Below are 19,313 nucleotides of genomic sequence, written 5' to 3'. Positions count from 1 at the left end.
CCTGGGAAGGACCAGGGGACAACAGGGAAGAAAGTGGAGCTGGGGGTTGCTCTGCAGGGAGAAGGGAGCAATTTGGAAGCAGAGAACTGGAGTCTGCGCAACCCTCCAGCCCTGTGGAGGTGCTGGGTATAATCACGGGGCGCTGTGACCCCCTCCCCTCCACTGCAAGGCCAGGGGCATGCACCAAGGGGTCTCTGCATAGCCGGGGTGCGAAGGGCTGAATTCCCCAGGCAGCATGCGGGGGTCACAGCAGGGCCCAGCCACCAGTGTGGGAACGCTCCTGTGCATTGGGATGGTGGCAGAAACCAGCCTGCTTTCCTCGGGCTCCTCCGACCTCCCAGCCCGCAGGGAACCGGGCTTAGCAAAGCTGCTCCCCACCCAGCGCCCTGCTGCCAGCTGCCCCATCCTGGGATGACTCCCTTAGCCCCTGCCCTGTGGGGCTGGGCTCGCACCTTGCTCAGGGTTTGCAGCTGTGGTGCCAGAAACACGGTGGTGGCCCCAGAGGAGCTGGCTGGCTGGCCGTGGGGGCCATGCCGTCTGGCAAGCCGCCCCCGCCCTTTGCAGAGAGCATGACCACAAGCTGCAGGAGGGCACCAAAGAGCTGGTATTTATTGGTCTGGGTGTGGGCTGCTGCGAGCCTCCCGCTGCAGAGATCCCCCAGGGCTAGCGCAGGATGCTCCAGACTGGGGCGCAGGCTCGGCCCGCAGGCAGGGATTGCGGCCCCGCAGAGAAGGGGCTGTTCCCGTCCAGCTCGGGATGCATCGCAGCCGGCGGCAGAGAGCAGCGGGGGTGTCTGCAATGGAGCACGGGGCAGAGGTGCACGGGGGCTTGCGTTAGGGCTGGTTCAGCTCCCTTGGTACCCCTGCCTTCGCCCTCTTCTCATAGCCTTGGGTTTGCACTGAGCAGCTCCTGGGGGTAGAAGCGGGCCACGGGGTTGCAGGCCCCCGCTGTCTGCCCTCGCGGCTCCCATCAGGCCAACGACGGTGCCCAGATGCAGGCTGGTGGATCATTGCTGCCATCTCCTGGGCAAGGCCTGCCCGTCTCCAGCTCACCCCAGCCCCTTGTCCTTTGGGCCCCTCATGCCAAGCCCCCAGACTCTCGTTCACCTCAGCACCCGCCAGGCAACGGCGGACGAGGGGAAAAGCCCAGATTCCCGCATCCCTCGCGAGCTGCCTCTCAGGGGCGAGGTTCCCCGCTCCCACGCCACGCTGGGAAATGTGTCCGCGCTGCCCGGCAGGCTTGCCGAGGCAGAGATGAGCAGTGGGGCTGCAAGCGTGGGCCTGAGCTGCACAGACAAGGGCTCACCTTATTAACCCAGCAATCATCCCTAGCAGCAAGCTGCAAAAAGCAGCCCGACATCCTCTCATTCATGCCTTGGGGAAGCCCTGGCCTGTATGTGCTCGAGTGACCTGAGAGCCGCCGTGTGGGGGTCCATCCAGGGGCTCTTGAACACGTGTCAGGGCCTGGCCACCTCCTGGGGCTCCCCAGCCAGTGCCCCTGAGCTGCGAGAGGACGGTGAACTTTAGCAACCCAGCTCCTGTGGAGGCCAAATACCCCCAGCTCCCTGCAAAACACTCCCCAAGAAACCCGAGAGCTGGGGTGGAGACGATCCCTGGGAGCAGCATTGGGCCCTTGCAAACACCAGCCCCAGCCCTGCAGTGCAACTGCCCCTGGGACCCACCAGCCCCGGGTCTGGCAACAAGTGCAACAGGAATAGGAAGAAACCCAGAGATAAGGGGATCAGCACAGGAGGAACCAGAGCACCTATGGCAGGGTGGGGGTGAGGGCCTTTCAGGCAGCTTCTACTTTAAATGCCAGCAGCAGGATTCACAGGCTGCCAGGAGCACCACCCTGTTGCTTCATCCCCAGGAGGGTCTCACGGGGCCGCAGCCCTGCAAAGGGCAGGGTCCTGATGGGTAAACAGCAGCATAAGCAATGCCTGGTGTGTACAAAACACGGCAAGGACAGCCCCATCCTGAGCTGCTCCCTGCAAGCAGAGCCCTGGCTGTCAGCCGCGTTGGGTTGGGCATGCACACGCTGCCCCCGGGCCCTCTCCTGCGGGAGCAGGGCTGCTGACCCTCCTCTCGCATCAGGGCTGCGGGCTGGGCAAGGCACAAGCTCCTTTATGGCTCAGAGCAGTGCAGAGCTCCTGCCCCAGGAGCGCCCGTCTGCTCCTCTTGTCCCTGCCCCCGGCGCCCCCAGCCCTTGGACTCGCCACCCTTCATCCCACCTCCACGGCCCCTAGCACCCTCCCTCAGCACCCTGGCAGGGGCTTCGACTCGGAGCCAGCGCCTGGAGCAGAGGCCAGGCAGCGTGCTCCGGCCCCAGGCTGTCGCCCAGGGGATGCGGCAGGGCTGCGTGCGCCGCTCTCCCTACTGACCCGCTCTGGTGTCGCCTGCAGCCCTCTCCCTTTGCCTTATCGGCCCGACTTCTGCATTGTGTGTGTGCTGATGCCGCTCGTCCATCTCCTCTCCAGGGCTTTCCTCAGGCCTCTGACCCCTGTCCCTTGGATTGCAAAACCCCAGGTCTATTTTTATCCGTGTTACGAACCCATGAGAATGAGCCAGGTGCCTCCTGGCCACGGCAGCTCTCGTGACACGGGATGCTCTTGACCACCGCCCCTGCTCCTGAAGCCAGGGAACCAAGCCAGCTTTTCAAAACAGAGCGGTGCTTTGCTTTGGGGGCTCCAAAGCAATTGCCACCGGTGGCTTTAATGAGCTCAGACCCCAGCAAGCTGCAAAAAGCAGCCCAACTTACGATGTGGTTGATCACCTTGTGATGATTAGGCCAGCTCGGCTGTGCTTGAGACAATTTGCTGATTCCTTCCAGAAAGTGTGGGGTCAGCTACATGGTTGCCCCCACACCCAGCTTCGCCAGAGCCCACAGGGCCACGAGGATTACATGGAGGTACTTCCCAGTGAGTTTAGCCCTGTATAGGGCCCCTGTGCAAGGAGACCAGCTCCCACAGCTCCTGCTGGCCTTGGGCAGGGCGAGGGGAGTTAGGGGCTTCCAGCCCCCACTGCTCCTCACCTCTGCTGGAGCCATGGGCTTGCACAGAGCAGAGGCCCCGAGGCAGAGCCATGAGCTTGCAGAGCTTGTTCCTCCTGCGCGCACCATGGCAATGTGGGAGCGACCCCCCAGGTCCTGGGACGAGCTGGGGGGAGCAAGGGGGCACACCAGAGAGGAGATGGAGAGGGCCCCACTTCCACTCCCCGGGACTTTGCTGACAGCTGCCCATGCACCATCAGGCACCATCCAGTGCCTGCCCCGGATGATCTCTCCGGCCCCAAAGATGGGAGGTGCATCCTGTTTCTGGAGGATGGTCCACATCCAAATGCCATCTCCTGGCTTTCAGAAAAGAGATGCTGCAAAGAGAAGATACGGGAGAGGCGTCTGAAGGGTCGGCAGCTTGTGCAGGATCTCCCCAGACCTGGGGGGCGTCTCCAGAGATGCACCTCCTGCGCACCTCCTTCACCCCATCAGGTTTTCTGCAAGGAGGGGCTGATCCCTCTCATTCTCCACCCATCCTGAGCACCAGGACTTCTCCCTCTGAGTGCCCTTAGCCAAGCCCATGGGGGCGAGATTGGGCACCTGGGATAGGAATGGGAGCCGCAGCCTAGGAGTGTTCTTGTGCAACTGCGCTGGTGTTGGGGAAGTCTCGGTGGAGGCTGAGTCACGCGGGTTCACTCCTGCTTACGGGCACAGGAGTGTCTGTGGCTGAGCGGAGGGCTCTGAGCGAGGTCTCGCAGCAGCCACCCACTCCCCCCGGCCTCCCACCACACGGTGAGTGAACCCTGTGAGCGGCAAACTCGTCACCGGATCCGTCTGGGATGCTCTTGGTCCCACGGGAGGTGGCCAACACGGGAAGGCAGCTCCTGCCCCCCCAGCAGAGGTGGAATTGGCATGAAAACACTCAAAGCCCTTGCCAAAACGCTCCAAGGTTTGGCCAAACTGTTCCTGCATCATTAGCTCTCCCCCAGAAGGATGGAGGGAGAGAGGGACAGCCAACACCCGTCAGGAAGAGAAAGCAGTGTAAGGGAATCTGTACTCGGGAGGCGAGAGAGCCAAGGATGCTTCTGCAAAAGAGTTTTTTGCTTTGTGTGCTTTTGAAAATTTATTTATTTATATATAACTATACACACACACACTATATATATAGTGTGTGTGTGTATAGTTATAGTTTTATATATACACACACACACACACACACACACATCACACATCATCTAGCATAAGCTTTCCTTCACGCACATTAAGTCACATTTAAAGCCGATGCACCCGTTACAATAAATGCACCCACGCGCCCATCCGCAGTCCTTTCGGGGTGGAAGGTAGATGCCCTACATGGGGAGCAGGAGGAGAGGGAGCTCTGCTAGCCCCTCCGGTGCCAGGCTGCTGCTCGAGCTATATGTGCTGAGCGTTTATCTGCTCCAGGGCGCAGGACAGCAGAAGTGGCCGTACTGGGGGACCGTGTGGGTGGCACAGTGGTTGGCTTTCTTGCCCTCTGCCATGGCAAGAGGCTCCTACAGCTTAAACCCCATGTCTGTGGTTTTCATTTGACTTGTGAAAAGCAAATCCTGTAGCACTGTTGGCTGCAGCATGCCATGAGTTTCCAGGGGCACCCACGCATTAGTATAACCCCTCTAAGTAAGAGGCTTCACCCACACGCCGTCTGGCCATGACAGCAAAGGGGAAGTGCACAGAGCTGGGTCAAGACCCAAGGCAGGCGAGACAGACACTTGCTAGCTATGAGCCTCAGACTTTGGAGAATTTCAGCATCCACTTCCCCTCTCTGGGGGTCCTGCCTGCCCTTGGTCACTTGGAAACTCCTGCAGAATAGGCAGGTGCCCAGCAGTACCCCGAGCCCGGTGTGGGAGATTCGGCTTTGAGAGCACTCGCAGGGTCAGCAGGCTTGTCCTGAGCCTGGCCGGGGAAGTGGGAAGGAAGTGACGGTCAGAGCATGGGCCTGAGAGAGACACAGCCCGTGCTGGATTGCCAGGCTGACTGTCTCACCACCCTTCACCTCCCCGGACACGCCTGTGAAATGACGGGGTGCTTTGTGCCTGAAAGACAACAGAAGATACCACCCAGCAACCGCCGCATCCGGGGAAAACCGGGCACAACACCTCCCACCCTTGTCTTGCAAAAAGGGTGACGGAGTGATACAGAGCCCCAGGGAGAGTGGGTGAAGCAGGGCTTGGGAGGAGCCGGGCCTGACTCAGTGCCCAAACTCCGCAGAGGACTGGGGCATCCGCTCCAACTCCTTTCTCCATGGCTGTTGCTCAATCCCAGTGAATAATCACCCCGTGCTGTCCTGCTGGCACCGAAACTTTCATATGTGCTTCCTGCTCTTGAGCAACAGCCCAGCTGCTGGCTCTGCGCATCTTGCCATAGAAACCTAGGCTGCTCTTGGGAGGCCGGGGGACGCGGAAGCCCCCTTCCTCGAGATGTCTGTTCTGTGTCCCCCGCCGGGGCCTTCCCATGAAAGCACACGGTGATTATGCCCTATGTTCCTGCGATCAGATGGGTCCTGTTGTGCCTGGTCACAGGGGACAGAAGGACGCAGCTTGATAATAGGCAAGAGAAGAAGGAAACTTTGGTGACTTTTATCAGCTTCTAGAGTAAATGAGCCTCTAAGGTTCGTGTTTCCAAGCTTTTCTCCCCAAAATAAGAACCAGAAACAGCTTCTTTTTTTTTTCTCCCGTATGCACGTGACTCCAGGAGCCGTGGCTTTAAGGATGACACTATTGGCCAAATATTGGAAAAGTTGGGGGAAAATCAGGAGATGGATACGGTGCTATAGCCAGAATTAGCCTCTGGCTCCCTGCCCCCCGCAAAAGAAACTTGAAACCCAACCCTGTCCAAAAGCTTTTAGTATCCCCAGACCCGGGGAAGTTCAGTGCTTTCACTCTGGTGCCTCTGGTCTGCATTCCTGCCACTGAAACCTGTTCTTCTTGGTTGCAGGCATGTGAATCGCAGCTCATCCAACATCTGTCTGACCCTCCCCTGTCTTTGCTGAGCGTCGCACTCCTTTAGCTCTCATGTTGGCACAACCAAGTTTATATTGACCCCCCATGGTCCAGCCATTGGCGTGGCTGGCTGGATGTTTAACTGTAAAGCCATATCCCTGAAGCTAGGCATGTTCATGTCTCTGCTTTCATGGGACTTTCCAGCCATACCCTTCAGAAACTTATTCTCTTCAGTGGAGTTACTTGTTTCCTCTGCAGGTTGGCCTCATCTCTTACTTTCCAAAGACTCCCAAGCTCCCAGTAAAGCAAATGTGTATTTGGTGACATTGTCTGTTGTGACAAAGACAGCGCCCGGTCAGGCTCCAGTAACATGCTTATCACTGGTGACATGGTCCAGACTCACTTTTCCTTTCTATAATTTCCCCTCTTCCCCTAGACACAAGGGATTTGGGGATCAGGCACTGTACTTGCCCCCTGCCTGCTCCTGCGGCCTCAGACTTGGCTTTTCCCATGCTCCTGAGGACAGAGCCGGGTACAGCCTACACCCGCTGACCCCAGGCAGCTCCTACCTCTGTGGGTTTGTTTCCCCATTCCATTGTGCTGCCAAATCTTTGGCGCGTCTTGGTTTTTTTTCCTATTTGCCTCATGTGGTCCCTTTCGGGGATGGTGCATGTACACCATTCACTCCCTCCATGATGCCTCCAAGAATTGGAGGAAGCCAGGCGGGTCTAGCGGAGGTGTGTCTGGGCCTTTCTCTTGCCAAGCACGCTCAGGTGCATCGCAGTAGCGCCTAAAGGACTCAGCATCGTCCTGCTGCAGATGCCCATAGGAAGATGCACAGTGTCCAAGGAGCTTGTCATCCAAACAGGGGAGAAAGAGAGAGGCTGGGAGGACGCGTGGAGAATTGCTGTTGTTGCGCAGGTGGGACCTGAGGCCCAAAGAGATTTTCCCCGTGTCACAGGGCTGGAAACTGAGCCTTGACACCCAGTCCAATCTAGCTAGGGGCAAGTGTCGGAGCAAAGCTGCTAGGTTCCTCTTCAGCCAAAACCTTCTGAAACAAAAAATCCCCGTCTTGCTGCATTGCACCTCAGTGAGGAAGTTCACCTTTGGCTCAGGTTGGCATGACCGAGCGCACAGCTTCCTTGGCCGCATCGTCCCAGGATCTCTTCCTCATTCCTGTTTCGCCCCCTTCCTCCATCCTTTCCTTTCGTTCCACCAGCCCGGGCAGCGGGGGCTTCCCCTGCACCCTGTTTTTGGCATTTGTCCTCTCTGATTTCTCTGCCTTCCTTTCTCCGAATCATTTGCAAGCCGCTGTGTAAATCTCCTGCTTGGGCCCCAGGAGCTGCCCGTCCTCAGGAATAGAGCTTGTGTTTGGAAAAGGAAGGCTTAGGCCAGATGAGGAAGGGAGGATCGAACCTTCGATTTGGGAACAGCTGCATAGAGGTCCCCGTGAGCGAGTCTCAGCCTCCCTGCACCAAAGATTATCTGCAAAACAACTGGAAAATCATTTGCTTTAGAAGTGAAAAGTTAATGATTGCTGGAGCCCGGCACAAGGAGGGGAGCCGGGGTTAGGGAGCGCCTGCAGGGGGGTCACAAAGGCACCCGCACCCTCGGGGAAGCACTGGGAGGGTGGCATCTCACTCATGGCCTTCCTGTTGAAGGGCATTGCCTTATGTTAGTCCCTGCAGGCATGCTGCACCCCTTACTTTAGCTGCTGAAAACTCTTTGCACCACAAACCAAGAATTACGAATGGAGATTGTGAGGCGCTCCTGGGAACCGATCACGCACCAGCTCGGTGCTTCCTACCTGTCACCCATTTGGGGTCTTCACTGAAGACATTGTCCCATCCTTGGGAGCTGGTGCACAGAGAGGTTTGTGAAAGAGGTCTGTGCAAATCTGCTGGAAACCAAAAGGTCACCCATGCTCCTCGCAATTATTCTGCTTCCTTCTGAGGGTCCCAGACTCCTGGCCTAGCTCGGTGTTTTGGGGAGGTCCCAGTAAGTCACCGGAGCTGCAGAGGAGGGCTGGGAACAGGAAGTTCTTGAGGAAATCTGGCCCGTTTGCACTGATCTGGTTTGCACCGAGTGTGGTGGGTTTGTCAAAAAGTGGAGGTTACCAGAGCACCCTTCAACTTCCTGGCCACAAAAGGCAGCATCTGCAGACATGGACACTGTAAGCTACTGCTGTAGCCCAAGACTCCTGCTTCTGACCCTTCGAAGGAGCTCCCTCTCCTCCCCAACCACAGGAGATGTGATTCAGGAGCCAGCTCTTGTGCATGGTGAAATGAGCCCTGCAAATGTTGCAACAATAGTTGAAGAGACAGAAAAAAAAAATCCCTCTCTGAAGACATAGGACTCAGATGGTCCTTAAACATGGCCCTGAGCCAGATCCACCTGTTTCTGGGCTTCCTCCCTCCCTCCCTGCCCTGGGTCACAGCAGACGCCGCCAAGAAAAGTGACTTGGCCAAAAAAGGGGGGGATGGGGCAGAAATAACAAAAATACCATCCGGGTGAGTCAGATGTCTCCACCGAGGCGAGATCTGCAACTGAGAGATCAGCACCGCGGGGACCTGCAGGAAGTGGGAGACGGTGCGAGGACACGTGAGAAATCTACAGGCAAGGAGGAAATGAACAGCCGGGTCCATCTCGGCACAGAGATCTGTACCCATCCTTTTAGACGTGATTTATTTTCAGCCCCTGATCCTCAGTTCTCAGTAGGACCTAGAGAAAACGCCCTTTCGTGTAACCATTTCCATGGCTGATGACCATCCGTTCTTTGGGATTGGGAGAAAGAGGAAAGGTCACTTCTTCCTTTGTGAAAAGGCATCCACAATGGACTAGACAATGATCCTCGCTCTGGAGGCTTCTTCAGCCACCCCATGGACTGGAGAAGAGAAACCTGCCCTGGCCATAGAGGTCGTGAGAGAGGGAAGTGCCAAACAAAACAGTAGACTCCAGAAAAGTCTACGTTGTCATCTCCTATAAGTCTATAAAACTGAGCTAGGTTTATTCACACCCACTGAGGACCAGTCTCAGAACATTTTTAAACCAATTTTGGTAGCCAGGAGGGGCTTATGGCATTCGCCCTCATAGATTTCCATTGTACTTTATCAGCAGGGGCTTTATCAGGTATGGGACGGCACGAGCCCCCTCCCCACGCTAGCTCAGCTCTCGGATCCAGCCTCATTGCACACTTGTGGGACTGACTTTGGTGGGTCGATGAGCCCCCAGCCCAGCTCTGAGCTGAATGTGCCCTACAACCAGCTTCCAGGAGGGATAAGCCCTTTTGCGCTCTCATCTTTTGAGTGTCTCTCTGCCCTGTGAAGGACTCTGCTTTGTGCTCTCCCCTTCTTCTGGAGCAGTTCCCCATGTGAGGAAGCCTACGCTAGGCCTGGACACTGGGACATGGCAACGTGAGTAAAATAGCAACACATATGCACGGCAACACAAGTGCATAACGTTCGGCTGGGCTAAGGACTAGGCAGGTGGGGACTTGATTGTCAAGTCAACAGCTTTTTTAAATGAAATGCAAAATACCCTTGGTTAAATCCCAATTTGCTGCTCCCTTGAATCCAGAGTGCTGATACAGAACCTGGGTAGGTAGAAGGAAGTAAACTCCAAATCTGTGTCTGTCTGAATCCTCCCATTTCAGGGTGTGTGCATGAGCTGGAGAGGGTGGTGACATCTGCATTTTAGTCCTCCCCATGCATATAAATAGGCTTTGCCTCTCTGCTGCTCTTCCTCAGACCCCTGGCACACGTGCAGCAAGAGAAGCAGCAAAGCTGGCCATGGCAGCCCTCCCTTTTGCACTGCAATTCGTCGTCCTCCTCGGGGCCCTGGTTTCTCCAGCCTACTCGCAGCTTTGTGACCAAGTGACCAAGAATGGTACTCAACGCGGCTTTTACACCCTAAATGTGTATCCTACTTCATACAAGGCAAATACCTCCTACACTGGTGAGTTGGCTCTGAGATCTTTCCTGCTGCAGTCGTGTCTGTCTCTCTCTCGCTCTCTGGCTCCTCGTAGGGGTGGGGGGAACTTTATATGAACTTGGGATAGGGGAGATGACATGCCTTTGTAATTTCAAAGCAAAATATGTACCAGTTCTCCAGGATCACTGGCAATGTTGTCTCCTTGCTCAGGTTCTGATTATTAATCTCTGCCAAAACTTGACACAGAACTTGAAAATTGTCCGCAATTGCATAGCGCTTTCGGTAGACTTTTTGCCCCCAAAACTGTTAGAATTTATCCTTCTTTGTCTCAATGAAAGTCAAGACAATGGGGGAACCTGCCTGGGGCTGTCCCACTGAGATGCCTTTTAGGAAACCTGCCTTGCAAGAGCTTTCATTCTTGCAAAGCACCGGACCCTACGGTGATTACAGCTTGATCCAGTTCCCGAGAAACCATAACAAATCTTCCTTTGCTTTTGAGCAAAGCACAATCAAGCTCTAAATCTGAATAAATGCTGGGGTCGATGGACAGCTGCTTCCTACACCATCCCCTCAGCAGAGATCCTTCAGGATCTGAGCCCACAGGTGGTTCCCGTAACTCTGAAATGTCCCGGTGGGTTCATTGAAGGATGATTTTGATTACAGGTTCCTCAAACTGAGGACTTGGAATAACCAGGGATGAAAGGAGATAGGAGCCAGGGGGTTGCTTTTTCTTTACCCACCAGCCGATATTAGTAAAGGCACGAGGCCCGGCAGCGCTGGTAACACGCTGTTCAAAGCCATGAGCCTGGGACTCGCTCCTGGCCAGGAATCACCGACATGCGGTGAAACCTGTTTCCTGTCCCCTCGACTCTGAAGTGGGCACTGCTTTTCATTTAATGTCTTTGGGATGATAGGGTGCCTCTAAGGGGCCCTGAGGCTGCAAAGCCAGCCCCTCGAGAGCCCAGCAACCCCCTTGAGTCAGAGCCTGCGGACTCTGGCTTTCAAAACCCTCGAGGCCTGGGAGTGGATGCATTGATGCTGCTGTTTCTCAGCACCAAAAACTAACTTTCTTCTCTCCTGCATTCCCTCCAGTAATCATCAGTGACATCAAAAACAGCACGGCAGCTTACCTCCAAGCCTCAGTCGCCCCGAATTCCTCCGTGGGCCGGTGGGAAGCTCAGAGCTGCAGCAATGGCCACTGGGTAGACCAACCACACACAGCTGCAGAAAACATCAAAGCCAAATGGCTGTCCCCAAATGCAACTGAGGGTCCTGTGGAAATCAGGTAATGTTCTTCTTTGGCTTGGAGGGGAATAGAGGGAGCTTGCATGGAAGCTTTTGGGATAAGAAGTCCAGGAGGGGGAGGGTCGGAGGGGAATCCACCCACTCTAGAAATAAAAAGCAATGGAAATTCAAACTGGTGTGGGAATGTCTGGAGAAGAGAAGAGTGAGGGGGGATTTCAGAGCAGCCTCCAACTCCCTGCAGAGGGGTTGCAAAGAGGATTGAACCAGACTCAGTCAGGGCAGATGACAGAGCAAGGAGCAATGGGCTCAAGGTGCAGCAAGGGATGTACTCCGCGTTCCCGTTTGGCTTTTACGCCAGGAAAGGAGACAGAAAACCTATGAAAGGAGCCGGGTGGATTTGGGGCAGACTTCAGCATCATTTCAGACCTGGCTTCCATTAGCACGTGCACAGAGCGCAGCTCTGTAGCAAATAAGCAGATTGATACCCATCGTGTTGCCATTGGCACTGCACCAGCAGGGGATATATTTCCTCAAGAAAACCATAACGTAGATAAAAGCTTATCAGGATAATGGCTCAATCACAATGATTTCAATTTAAACTGAGGAGCTGATGTCAACAGAGTTACGCCCTGCTCCCAAGGTCTCTTACACAATCATTGGCAAGAGCTGTAAAGCAACACAGGCCAGACAGTTGTTTGCACAGGCTGACTAATAAATTAGTACAGGTGCAAAAGATAAAGGGGAGTTTGTCATAAGGCCCCAGTAAGAGTGCGCTCCCCATGGCTCCCTTTATTCTTCTTCCCTTTCTCTGTCCGTGATGTACCTTTGCATATTATTCCATAATGCAGACCAAGGCCTTAATGCCTGTTATTTGCTTTCCTCCAGGGTGTTTGTAACCTTTTCCAATGGCTCCGTCCTGTATCAGATGCAGACGCTGAACTACGGTAAATCCCCTTACAGTCAACCTCTCCCTTTGCAGGGCTGGTGGTGTTGCAACCCAGTTGAATAACAGCTGCTGTATTTGAGTTGAGAACCCATCGCATCCTCAGGATGCATTTCTCTCCTCTAATGAAATGGGAGGCAAGTGCTAGTTGAAAATGCGTGAAAGTTGCTCCCATGACAATGCTGTCTTCGATGTGGATAGTCCCACTGGAAACTTCAACCACCTTTAAAAGGCCCGGGGTGGCTTATAAGAGGCGAGGATGCGCTAAACGTTCAGTTGGTGCAAATCAGCCTCTCTCCATTGTTTTTTCCATGCTAGGCTAAGGAGGTAAATGGTTTACAATGGCACAGGTCTTATCCCCGTTGGAAATCCGCACCTGGCTCTGCCACTTCCTCCTGCCACAGGCCTGAGCCTTTGCTTGGCCTCTATTCAGTGGCACGCATTTCCAGCAAGCCCAGAGAGACGGTTCTCAGCTACTCCCTCTCGGTCATTGGGTGCTTGCAGAAGAGCTAATCTGCTATTTTGGTTTCCTCTTCCTGTGTTTCAGAAACTGGGGCGGTGACCGGGACCCGGTCCACCACCTACAGTCCTGCCTCCAGCTTCATGGTGACCAGGACCCAGCCCACCACCGACAAGGCTGCCTCTGGCTCCTTGGCCAGCTTGTCCCTCGTGGCCGCCATGCAGCTTCTGACACTCTTTGCCACCAGCAAGCTGCTCTCCTAACGGGCCCCGCGACTCCCGCCGAGCTGCACCTTCCCGCCGTCGTGCGCAACCCAGCAGTCCAGGGGTGGGGAGAGGCAGCAGACCTACTCAGGAAATGTTTTTTGTTTCACATGTCTATAAAGCTGGTGACCGCACTTTTTAGACCCTCTTTGACCAGAGAGTTGACCCCCAACACCACTGCCAGCCAGGAGACGGACTAGGAGAAGGGGCTCAGCGGGGCAGGCTGCTCAAAAGCTCTTTCCTCGGCTAAAACGTCCCAGAGCTGTAAAGTTTGAGACAGCGTAGTGTGGGGGCTCCTGTCTGACGGGAGCCGTGGAGCTCCTGCCCTCCTGAGCCCCTATGGTCCATGAAGTAGAAACAGCATGGAAACGCTGTAGGAAGCTAAGCTGGTTCCCATCCTGGGGGTTGGCAAAACAATCTGGAGAGGGGTCTTGCAGACGTGGAAGTAGAGTTTAGCTTGTGGCTGTATGGGATGGGTTGGAGAAGGAACGATCCTGCCTCAGGCACGGGGTCGGACTAGATGACCTCTGGAAGTCCCTCGCAGCCCTGCTTCTCTATATGTTTCTATGACCGTACGACTCCAGAAGCAGACCCAGCACCTTCTCGATGCGAGCCATGCACAACCCTGGCAAAGACGAGACCCTTCAGCCCTCCCAAGTCCGCCCCGCCAGAGCACTCCTCCCAGTGCAGCCGCTTCTCGAGTCCGGCCCATGTCCTCAGCATTAACACCCCCGAGCTGGAGTCCCTGCTGGCAGGTTATTCTCCAGGAATGTCCCAGTCTTTCCTGTTCACTTTCCATCCCTGCCCTGGTGTCAAAGAGCCTGAATCTCCTATCAGAGCTGCAAGGCCCCTGTGCCCCTCTCTCCGTTGACCTCTGGCATTCAGGAGTGGGTCTCTGACAGGAGTGGGAAGGTTTTGGGTTTTTTTAATAGTCAAGAAGGGATTTGTTTTCACAGCCACGTAAGCTGGTTTATGCCACTAACTTTCTTGTTCCTCTTTATTTTTATGCACTGTTTGTTTAAATGTTGTTAAATCATCAGATATGGGGAGGATTTTCCTACACAAATCTAAATACATTAATTATTATAACTCTGCAAACCAGGCCTGAGTCTCTCCTCTTTGGTTTTTCAGTGGCTCTTTCTGGGGCGGGGAGGAGGGTGATCGAAACTAAATACCGAGAAGTGTTGGGTTTCTCCATGTGGAGCCACTGCCCTGTAATCTTGTTAAAGCCAAGGGTGTATAATTATGGGGGAATTTTTCCCTCCGAGGCATCGTGCTTTCTCACCTCCAACCTGTCTAGCTGCTTCCAAGCTAGCTCCAGCCAAAAAAAAGTTTTGTTGTGCACCTGAAGATGAATAATGGGGAACAGACTGTTCCAGCGGGAACAAACAGTAAATATCTCCATGAGACCAAGTTCCCTTCCCGATGAGGCACGCGTGATACAGCCATGTACTGGTTTGTCTGGGATTTCACGAGGGCAGGAGCACCACGTTCTGCCGACTCCAGCAATCCACCCACTGTTCCCTTCCCAAGCCATGATGAAATCCAAGTCTTTTGGAGTAGCTTTGGATTCCCAGATCAAAGATTGAGCTATTACAGCAAAGGGTTCAATGCAAAGTGAACTCTGCAAACAGCCCTTATCCTCCATATAGCTGGCTGCCTTGATCTCACGCTCTTGCATCTTAATTTCTGAGGAATTTAATATTAGTTGGGCCATCGCCAGTCTGCTCAACCCTGAGCCCGAGGCGGGGAACGGAGGGCAAGTGTTCTTAGGAAAGGTGTGTTTGCTACAGGACTGTGGTGATGGGTATAGTCTAACGATGTAGTCCCGCTGACTTCCTGCCCCTGGGGCGGGGGGCTGGGCTCGATGATCTTCCGAGGTCCCTTCCAGCCCTGATGTCTATGAAACCTATTAAATAAAATGAGCGCTTCAGGATTCAAAGCCCTGCCCTGACTGTCCCCCAACCAAGTGGGCGCTGCTTTGTTCTTGCTGGATGGTGCTTGTATTTCTGTCTACTTAGCAATGCCTTCCTTCCCGGCAGTGTTTGGGGAGAGGGAAAGGCATTCCCACTGCACCTGGCTCTAATCACATGAAAGGCCTGTCATCTATTTGGGCGAGTTATATAGGATGAGCAATGATGTCACCTCTCACTTAAGATTCAAGGGAGGTGCGGGGAATCACGAGGACTGTGCCCCAAGTGCCAGGTCCTGCCTCGAAAGTCACCAAGAGCCACATACTGCATTAAAGGGTGCCCTGCTAGTGCCAGCAGATGCCAGGGAGGGCACCGCAGGGGCCTGCAGAGTGGATGCCCCCCCAGCCTGTTATCCAGCCGCTGCAACAGACCCCAGCTCGGCCTGCAGGAGCCGGGAAGGCGGGAGGCTTTGAGAGAGGCAGAGTCTGGTAGCATGAGGGGGATCTGGCCAATGTAGGGTTCCCGACAGTGGGGAGCTGTAGCCCTGCCAAGGGCCTTCGGGGCACCTCCAAAGCCAGGAGGCTCAGCGGCCTGAAGCCACAAGCCAAGGGACCGTCTGCACTCAGAAGCTAAATTAATTGTGACACGGGATTTATGAGGCATTACAACCTGCCTGTCATCCAACTGACCAGGTGCCTGCCAGACCAGACCTCATACACTTTATTTCCCCCCTCCCTGCTTTTCTGCCCTGTGTCTTCCCAAGTTCCAGATATTTCCTTTTTCGCAGACAGCCTCTTTTCTACCACTGTATTTCTGTATTTCTTCCTACCACTGCAGTGTCTCCCCATGCCTGAAAGAGGGTGATTGTGCCCAAAAGCTTACTAAGAACTTTTCCCCTCCAACTATTCAGTTGGTCTAATAATAAAAGATATCACATCAACCCAAAAAACCTTGCCTACCACTGTAGAGTCTCCCTTACTTTCCTTTGGCTTATTTTTTCCTTGCTTTACTTTTTGTTTTCCTAATTTCTACCTATTGATATTCTCACTGACACCTTATCACACTTTTAGCTTCTCTCATTCCTTGGAGTCTCGGAGCAGCAGAGACTCCCCTACGCCTGAAGAAGGGTAATTGCACCCAAACGCTTGCTAAGAACTTTTTCCCCCCAACTACTCAGTTGGTTTAATAAAAGATACTGCATCTACTCAAAAGAAACATGCCTGCCTAGGTCGTTAGACCAACTCAGCTACCACCAAAAACCACAGAAGCTAACGCGATTCAGGGAAGAGGAGCAGTGAAGGTACAAGAGCAGTCCCAATTAACACCATGTGCAGAGGCTCTTGTGCCTGCTTAACTCCACTCCCACTGAGACAACTGAATATATAAACAGGCCCTGAAATCTTGTTTTTGCTTTCATCACTCAGAGAGCCTCCCTGGGGCCCTTGCACAACTTGAGGCTAAGGAGAAGCACTATTATCTTGCATACTTTTCTGGGAAAGTCACCCTGCCGTCCAGGCATGCCACCACAGTAACGTGCCAGACTACCTTTCCCTGTATTTACCTGAACATTTCCCTCCATACCCCTCCCACTCCTCCAGCTTTCAAAGCAGCGTCTAATAAGGAGCAATTGATAGCATCTGGCTCCTGGTAGTTCTGAGCTGCAAGTATTTTGCTTCCACAGGGGTCAATTATCTGCTCTCATTGCAATACATACCTCCCACCCCCAGCACACCCTCTCTGTCCCTCTAGTGAAACCAGCTCTGGCAATGCGTTCATCACCTTCTCCCCCAGATGGCTCAGCACCGTCTCTCGCAGTGGGCCCTGCCTTGCAGAAGCCACAGAAAAAGCCTCTCTCTTTCCTCTCCTTCCTTCAGCTCCAGCCTTGAGGCCCTGCTGTGCTGCGACACCCACCCGCAGGAAACCCGTTGCCCGGTGGTACCTGCCTTGTTCAGCACCCAGGGAGGGTGGATTTTTCTATGTCTTTAAGTCAGAGGCACCCAGCCATGAGTAGCTCCACAGTGTGATTATAATTACCCCGTCCTCCCTGGCCACTCCATCCCTCTCCTGCTTTGCCAGGCTGCCCTGGTGCCTTCATTGCCCAGAGCAGAGTTTATCAGGGCAGGGACCATGGCTGCCTCTGGCACTGTCACCACCCCAGTATCAGCAATGCTCCAGGGCAGCTGCAGGGCCGTCACGCTAGACTACAGTTGTTACCTCCAGATCCCAGCACTGGGCTCATTTATATTTTCTGGCTTCTTAAAATCACATTTCCCTGCAGAAGGTGCTGGTCCAGAGAGGCACTGATGAATGCAGCTACACCCCGTTGCTGTCCAAGACATTTTCTGTCTCCTGGAAATGCCACCGGCTGACTCGAGCTTTACTGATGTGGCGCCTGGATCAGCCCTAGACACTTGTGCTCAGCGCGCTGAGCCACCCAGGCACTTGCGGTGCTCAGTTCAGGCCGCCTGGTCATCCTCCAGCAATTAAAGCAAGCTGCTGGGGGTCTTGGGTGGTGTAGGGGGTCTCAGGAACGGTGCCTCTGTGAAATGGGGTTGATGACATTCCCTTGGTGGGGTGCTCTGGGGCTTAATGAGCAGCTTGCAACCTGCCTTTGGTTTGAGGATCCAAGTATTTTTGTCCGGTATTGTCGAAGGCAGGATGCAGAACTGGGGAGTCCCACCGGAGAAGCTTCCCTCTGGCTGGTCATTGCCATGAATTTGTCCTTCCCCTACATCTAATGCTTGGCCCTGCTGGAAGCTTGCAAGGAGCCTTTCTCCACAATCACAGCATGCAAAGCGTGTTCGCTGTCAGCTGGTGAGACCACAAGCCTTGCTGTGCCAGTGGCAGGTGTTTTTCCTAGGGAGGGGCTCAGGCTGCTCCTGTAACATTTGGACACTTGACCAGCTTCTGTTTGGCTTCATGGGCAGCACAGAGATCCTGCCCACTCGGGTCCAAGTTGCCAGCCACCTTGTCTGGTGTGGGCAGCAGCCAGCTAATCACTCCCCTTATCTCAGCACCTGGCGCTTTGTCCAAGACATAATGCTCCGCAGCTGCCCCCCAGCCCTCGCTTTGCAAATGTGCCCAGCACGCTGTGTTTATGCAAAGCAGACTTTGTCCCCAGGCCGCCTTATCAGGTCTCGTACGAATACACCTGAACAGCAGCCTCTGTATCAACAATAAATGCACAGAGGATCAACTGGCTCTGCTCTCCTCAGCTAGCAGCTGCCCCTTTGCATGTTCTTCCCTGGACCACAGCAAGAAGCCTCCCTGGTCTGCTGTTTGCTCCGTAGCTTGGGAATGGGAGCTTCCCGTGCAAATGCTCATGCTGATTGCTGGTTCTTGTCCATGCACCAGACCCCAGCTACTGCTCCCGTGCCTTTCAGACACCAGCTCTACTCCCCCGGTATGGTGCACCCGGCTCCGGCCAGGCAGAAGCTGTGCAGTTGCTGAGCTAGTTTGCATGTGCACGGCTCAATAAATGCACCATAGCCATGCCTGGCAGGCCCCACGTGCCCTGTCCTCTGTGCCAGTCTGAGGTCCCACTCAGTTGAACCCGTCATGAGTGCTGTCCCCTCTTCCCTACCCAACACACAGGTCTGGGGAGAAGGGCACGCAGGGCAAAGGGCTGTGTTCCTCGGCTAGAGGACAGACGTCCTCCCCAGCCCTCACAGAGGAGGCGAGACAGGATGTGCTTAGGTTATATTCTGGATACAAGACTGGAGGGGGATTTGTCCTAATGCAGAGTGGACAGGAGGGGTCTGGGTACTGGCTCTGCTTTTTCCCAGCAACCTGGGACATATCTTAATCTGGGGAGAGGGGGGGATGCTGAGGCCCGGGGAAGGGGAGAGGTGTGCAGGAGCAGTAACACCAAGTGGAGCATAAATGAGGCTGTTGGCTCAGGCCCTCATCAGGCAACACGCTGCATCGTGAGTGTCATAAGACCAGCATGTAATCTTTACTTAAGCAAAACACGCTCCATCTGGCAGCCATGGGCTAGGGGGCGGAGATGCTCAGGACACCCCCAGCACTGAGCTCCAGCGTGTAGAGGGGGCCGTGCCCGCCTTGCAAACGTGCCGTCAGGGCAGCTGTTTTACCCTGGGGTGCATCCCAAGAAAATCACCTCCTCTCTCAGGATCCTGCTGCAGGTGTATGCGAGTGCACTCACTGATGGGGCTAACAATTGCCACGTGCCTCAGACAAGATGGGTGTGCAAGGGGGTCTGGATTTAAGACTCCTGAGTGCTTGGGGTTTGTTTCTAAATAAATACCGACATGGCCCATGGTTGCGTGAGACCTGGCTCGTAGAAGGGCTGTGCCTTGTTCCCAGTGCAGAAGATGATGAGGCTTGTGATGGTCATAGCTCCTTTGGGGACTTGGTCCCACGTGGCTGGCTTTGTGCAGAGACCACGGAGAATGTTTCTGCTGAACAGAGAAAACCTCCTTAAGGAGGAGTGCTTTGAAGACAGGGTTTTAAAGAGACTCCAGGCAGCCTGAGTTGCAAAGCCCTTGCTGTAATTAAAGCTTAACCCCCCGTCCATCTGTTCCAGGTCGCCACTTGGTCTCTTCGGCTGCACGGCTCCCGGCTGAAAAT

General features: G+C 54.5%; 1 protein-coding gene across 1 annotated transcript; it reads left to right on the top strand.

The window, feature by feature from the left end:
- Positions 1 to 9,715: 9,715 nt before the first annotated feature.
- On the top strand, positions 9,716 to 13,902 carry LOC149853516 (uncharacterized). The gene is made up of 4 exons (XM_090027260.1): positions 9,716 to 9,923; positions 10,992 to 11,184; positions 12,030 to 12,088; positions 12,635 to 13,902. The coding sequence occupies exons 1-4, from the start codon at positions 9,758 to 9,760 to the stop codon at positions 12,808 to 12,810; spliced, it is 594 nt and encodes a 197-aa protein (XP_089883386.1). The 5' UTR covers positions 9,716 to 9,757; the 3' UTR covers positions 12,811 to 13,902.
- The last annotated feature ends 5,411 nt before the right edge of the window (positions 13,903 to 19,313 follow it).

Source organism: Crocodylus siamensis, chromosome 14, assembly GCF_052110815.1.
Source record: "Crocodylus siamensis isolate JL-2025a chromosome 14, ASM5211081v1, whole genome shotgun sequence".
NCBI classification, from domain to species: domain Eukaryota; kingdom Metazoa; phylum Chordata; order Crocodylia; family Crocodylidae; genus Crocodylus; species Crocodylus siamensis.
This window is presented reverse-complemented; position numbering and strand designations above follow the sequence as displayed.

What these genes read in the sequence shown, in the direction of transcription:
- LOC149853516 (XM_090027260.1), top strand. Translation starts at nt 9,758, where the DNA reads ATGGCAGCCCTCCCTTTTGCACTGCAATTCGTCGTCCTCCTCGGGGCC. An exon ending in GAGGGTCCTGTGGAAATCAG is followed by an intron (nt 11,185 to 12,029) that starts GTAATGTTCTTC and finishes GCTTTCCTCCAG; the next exon opens with GGTGTTTGTAACCTTTTCCA. An exon ending in GATGCAGACGCTGAACTACG is followed by an intron (nt 12,089 to 12,634) that starts GTAAATCCCCTT and finishes CCTGTGTTTCAG; the next exon opens with AAACTGGGGCGGTGACCGGG.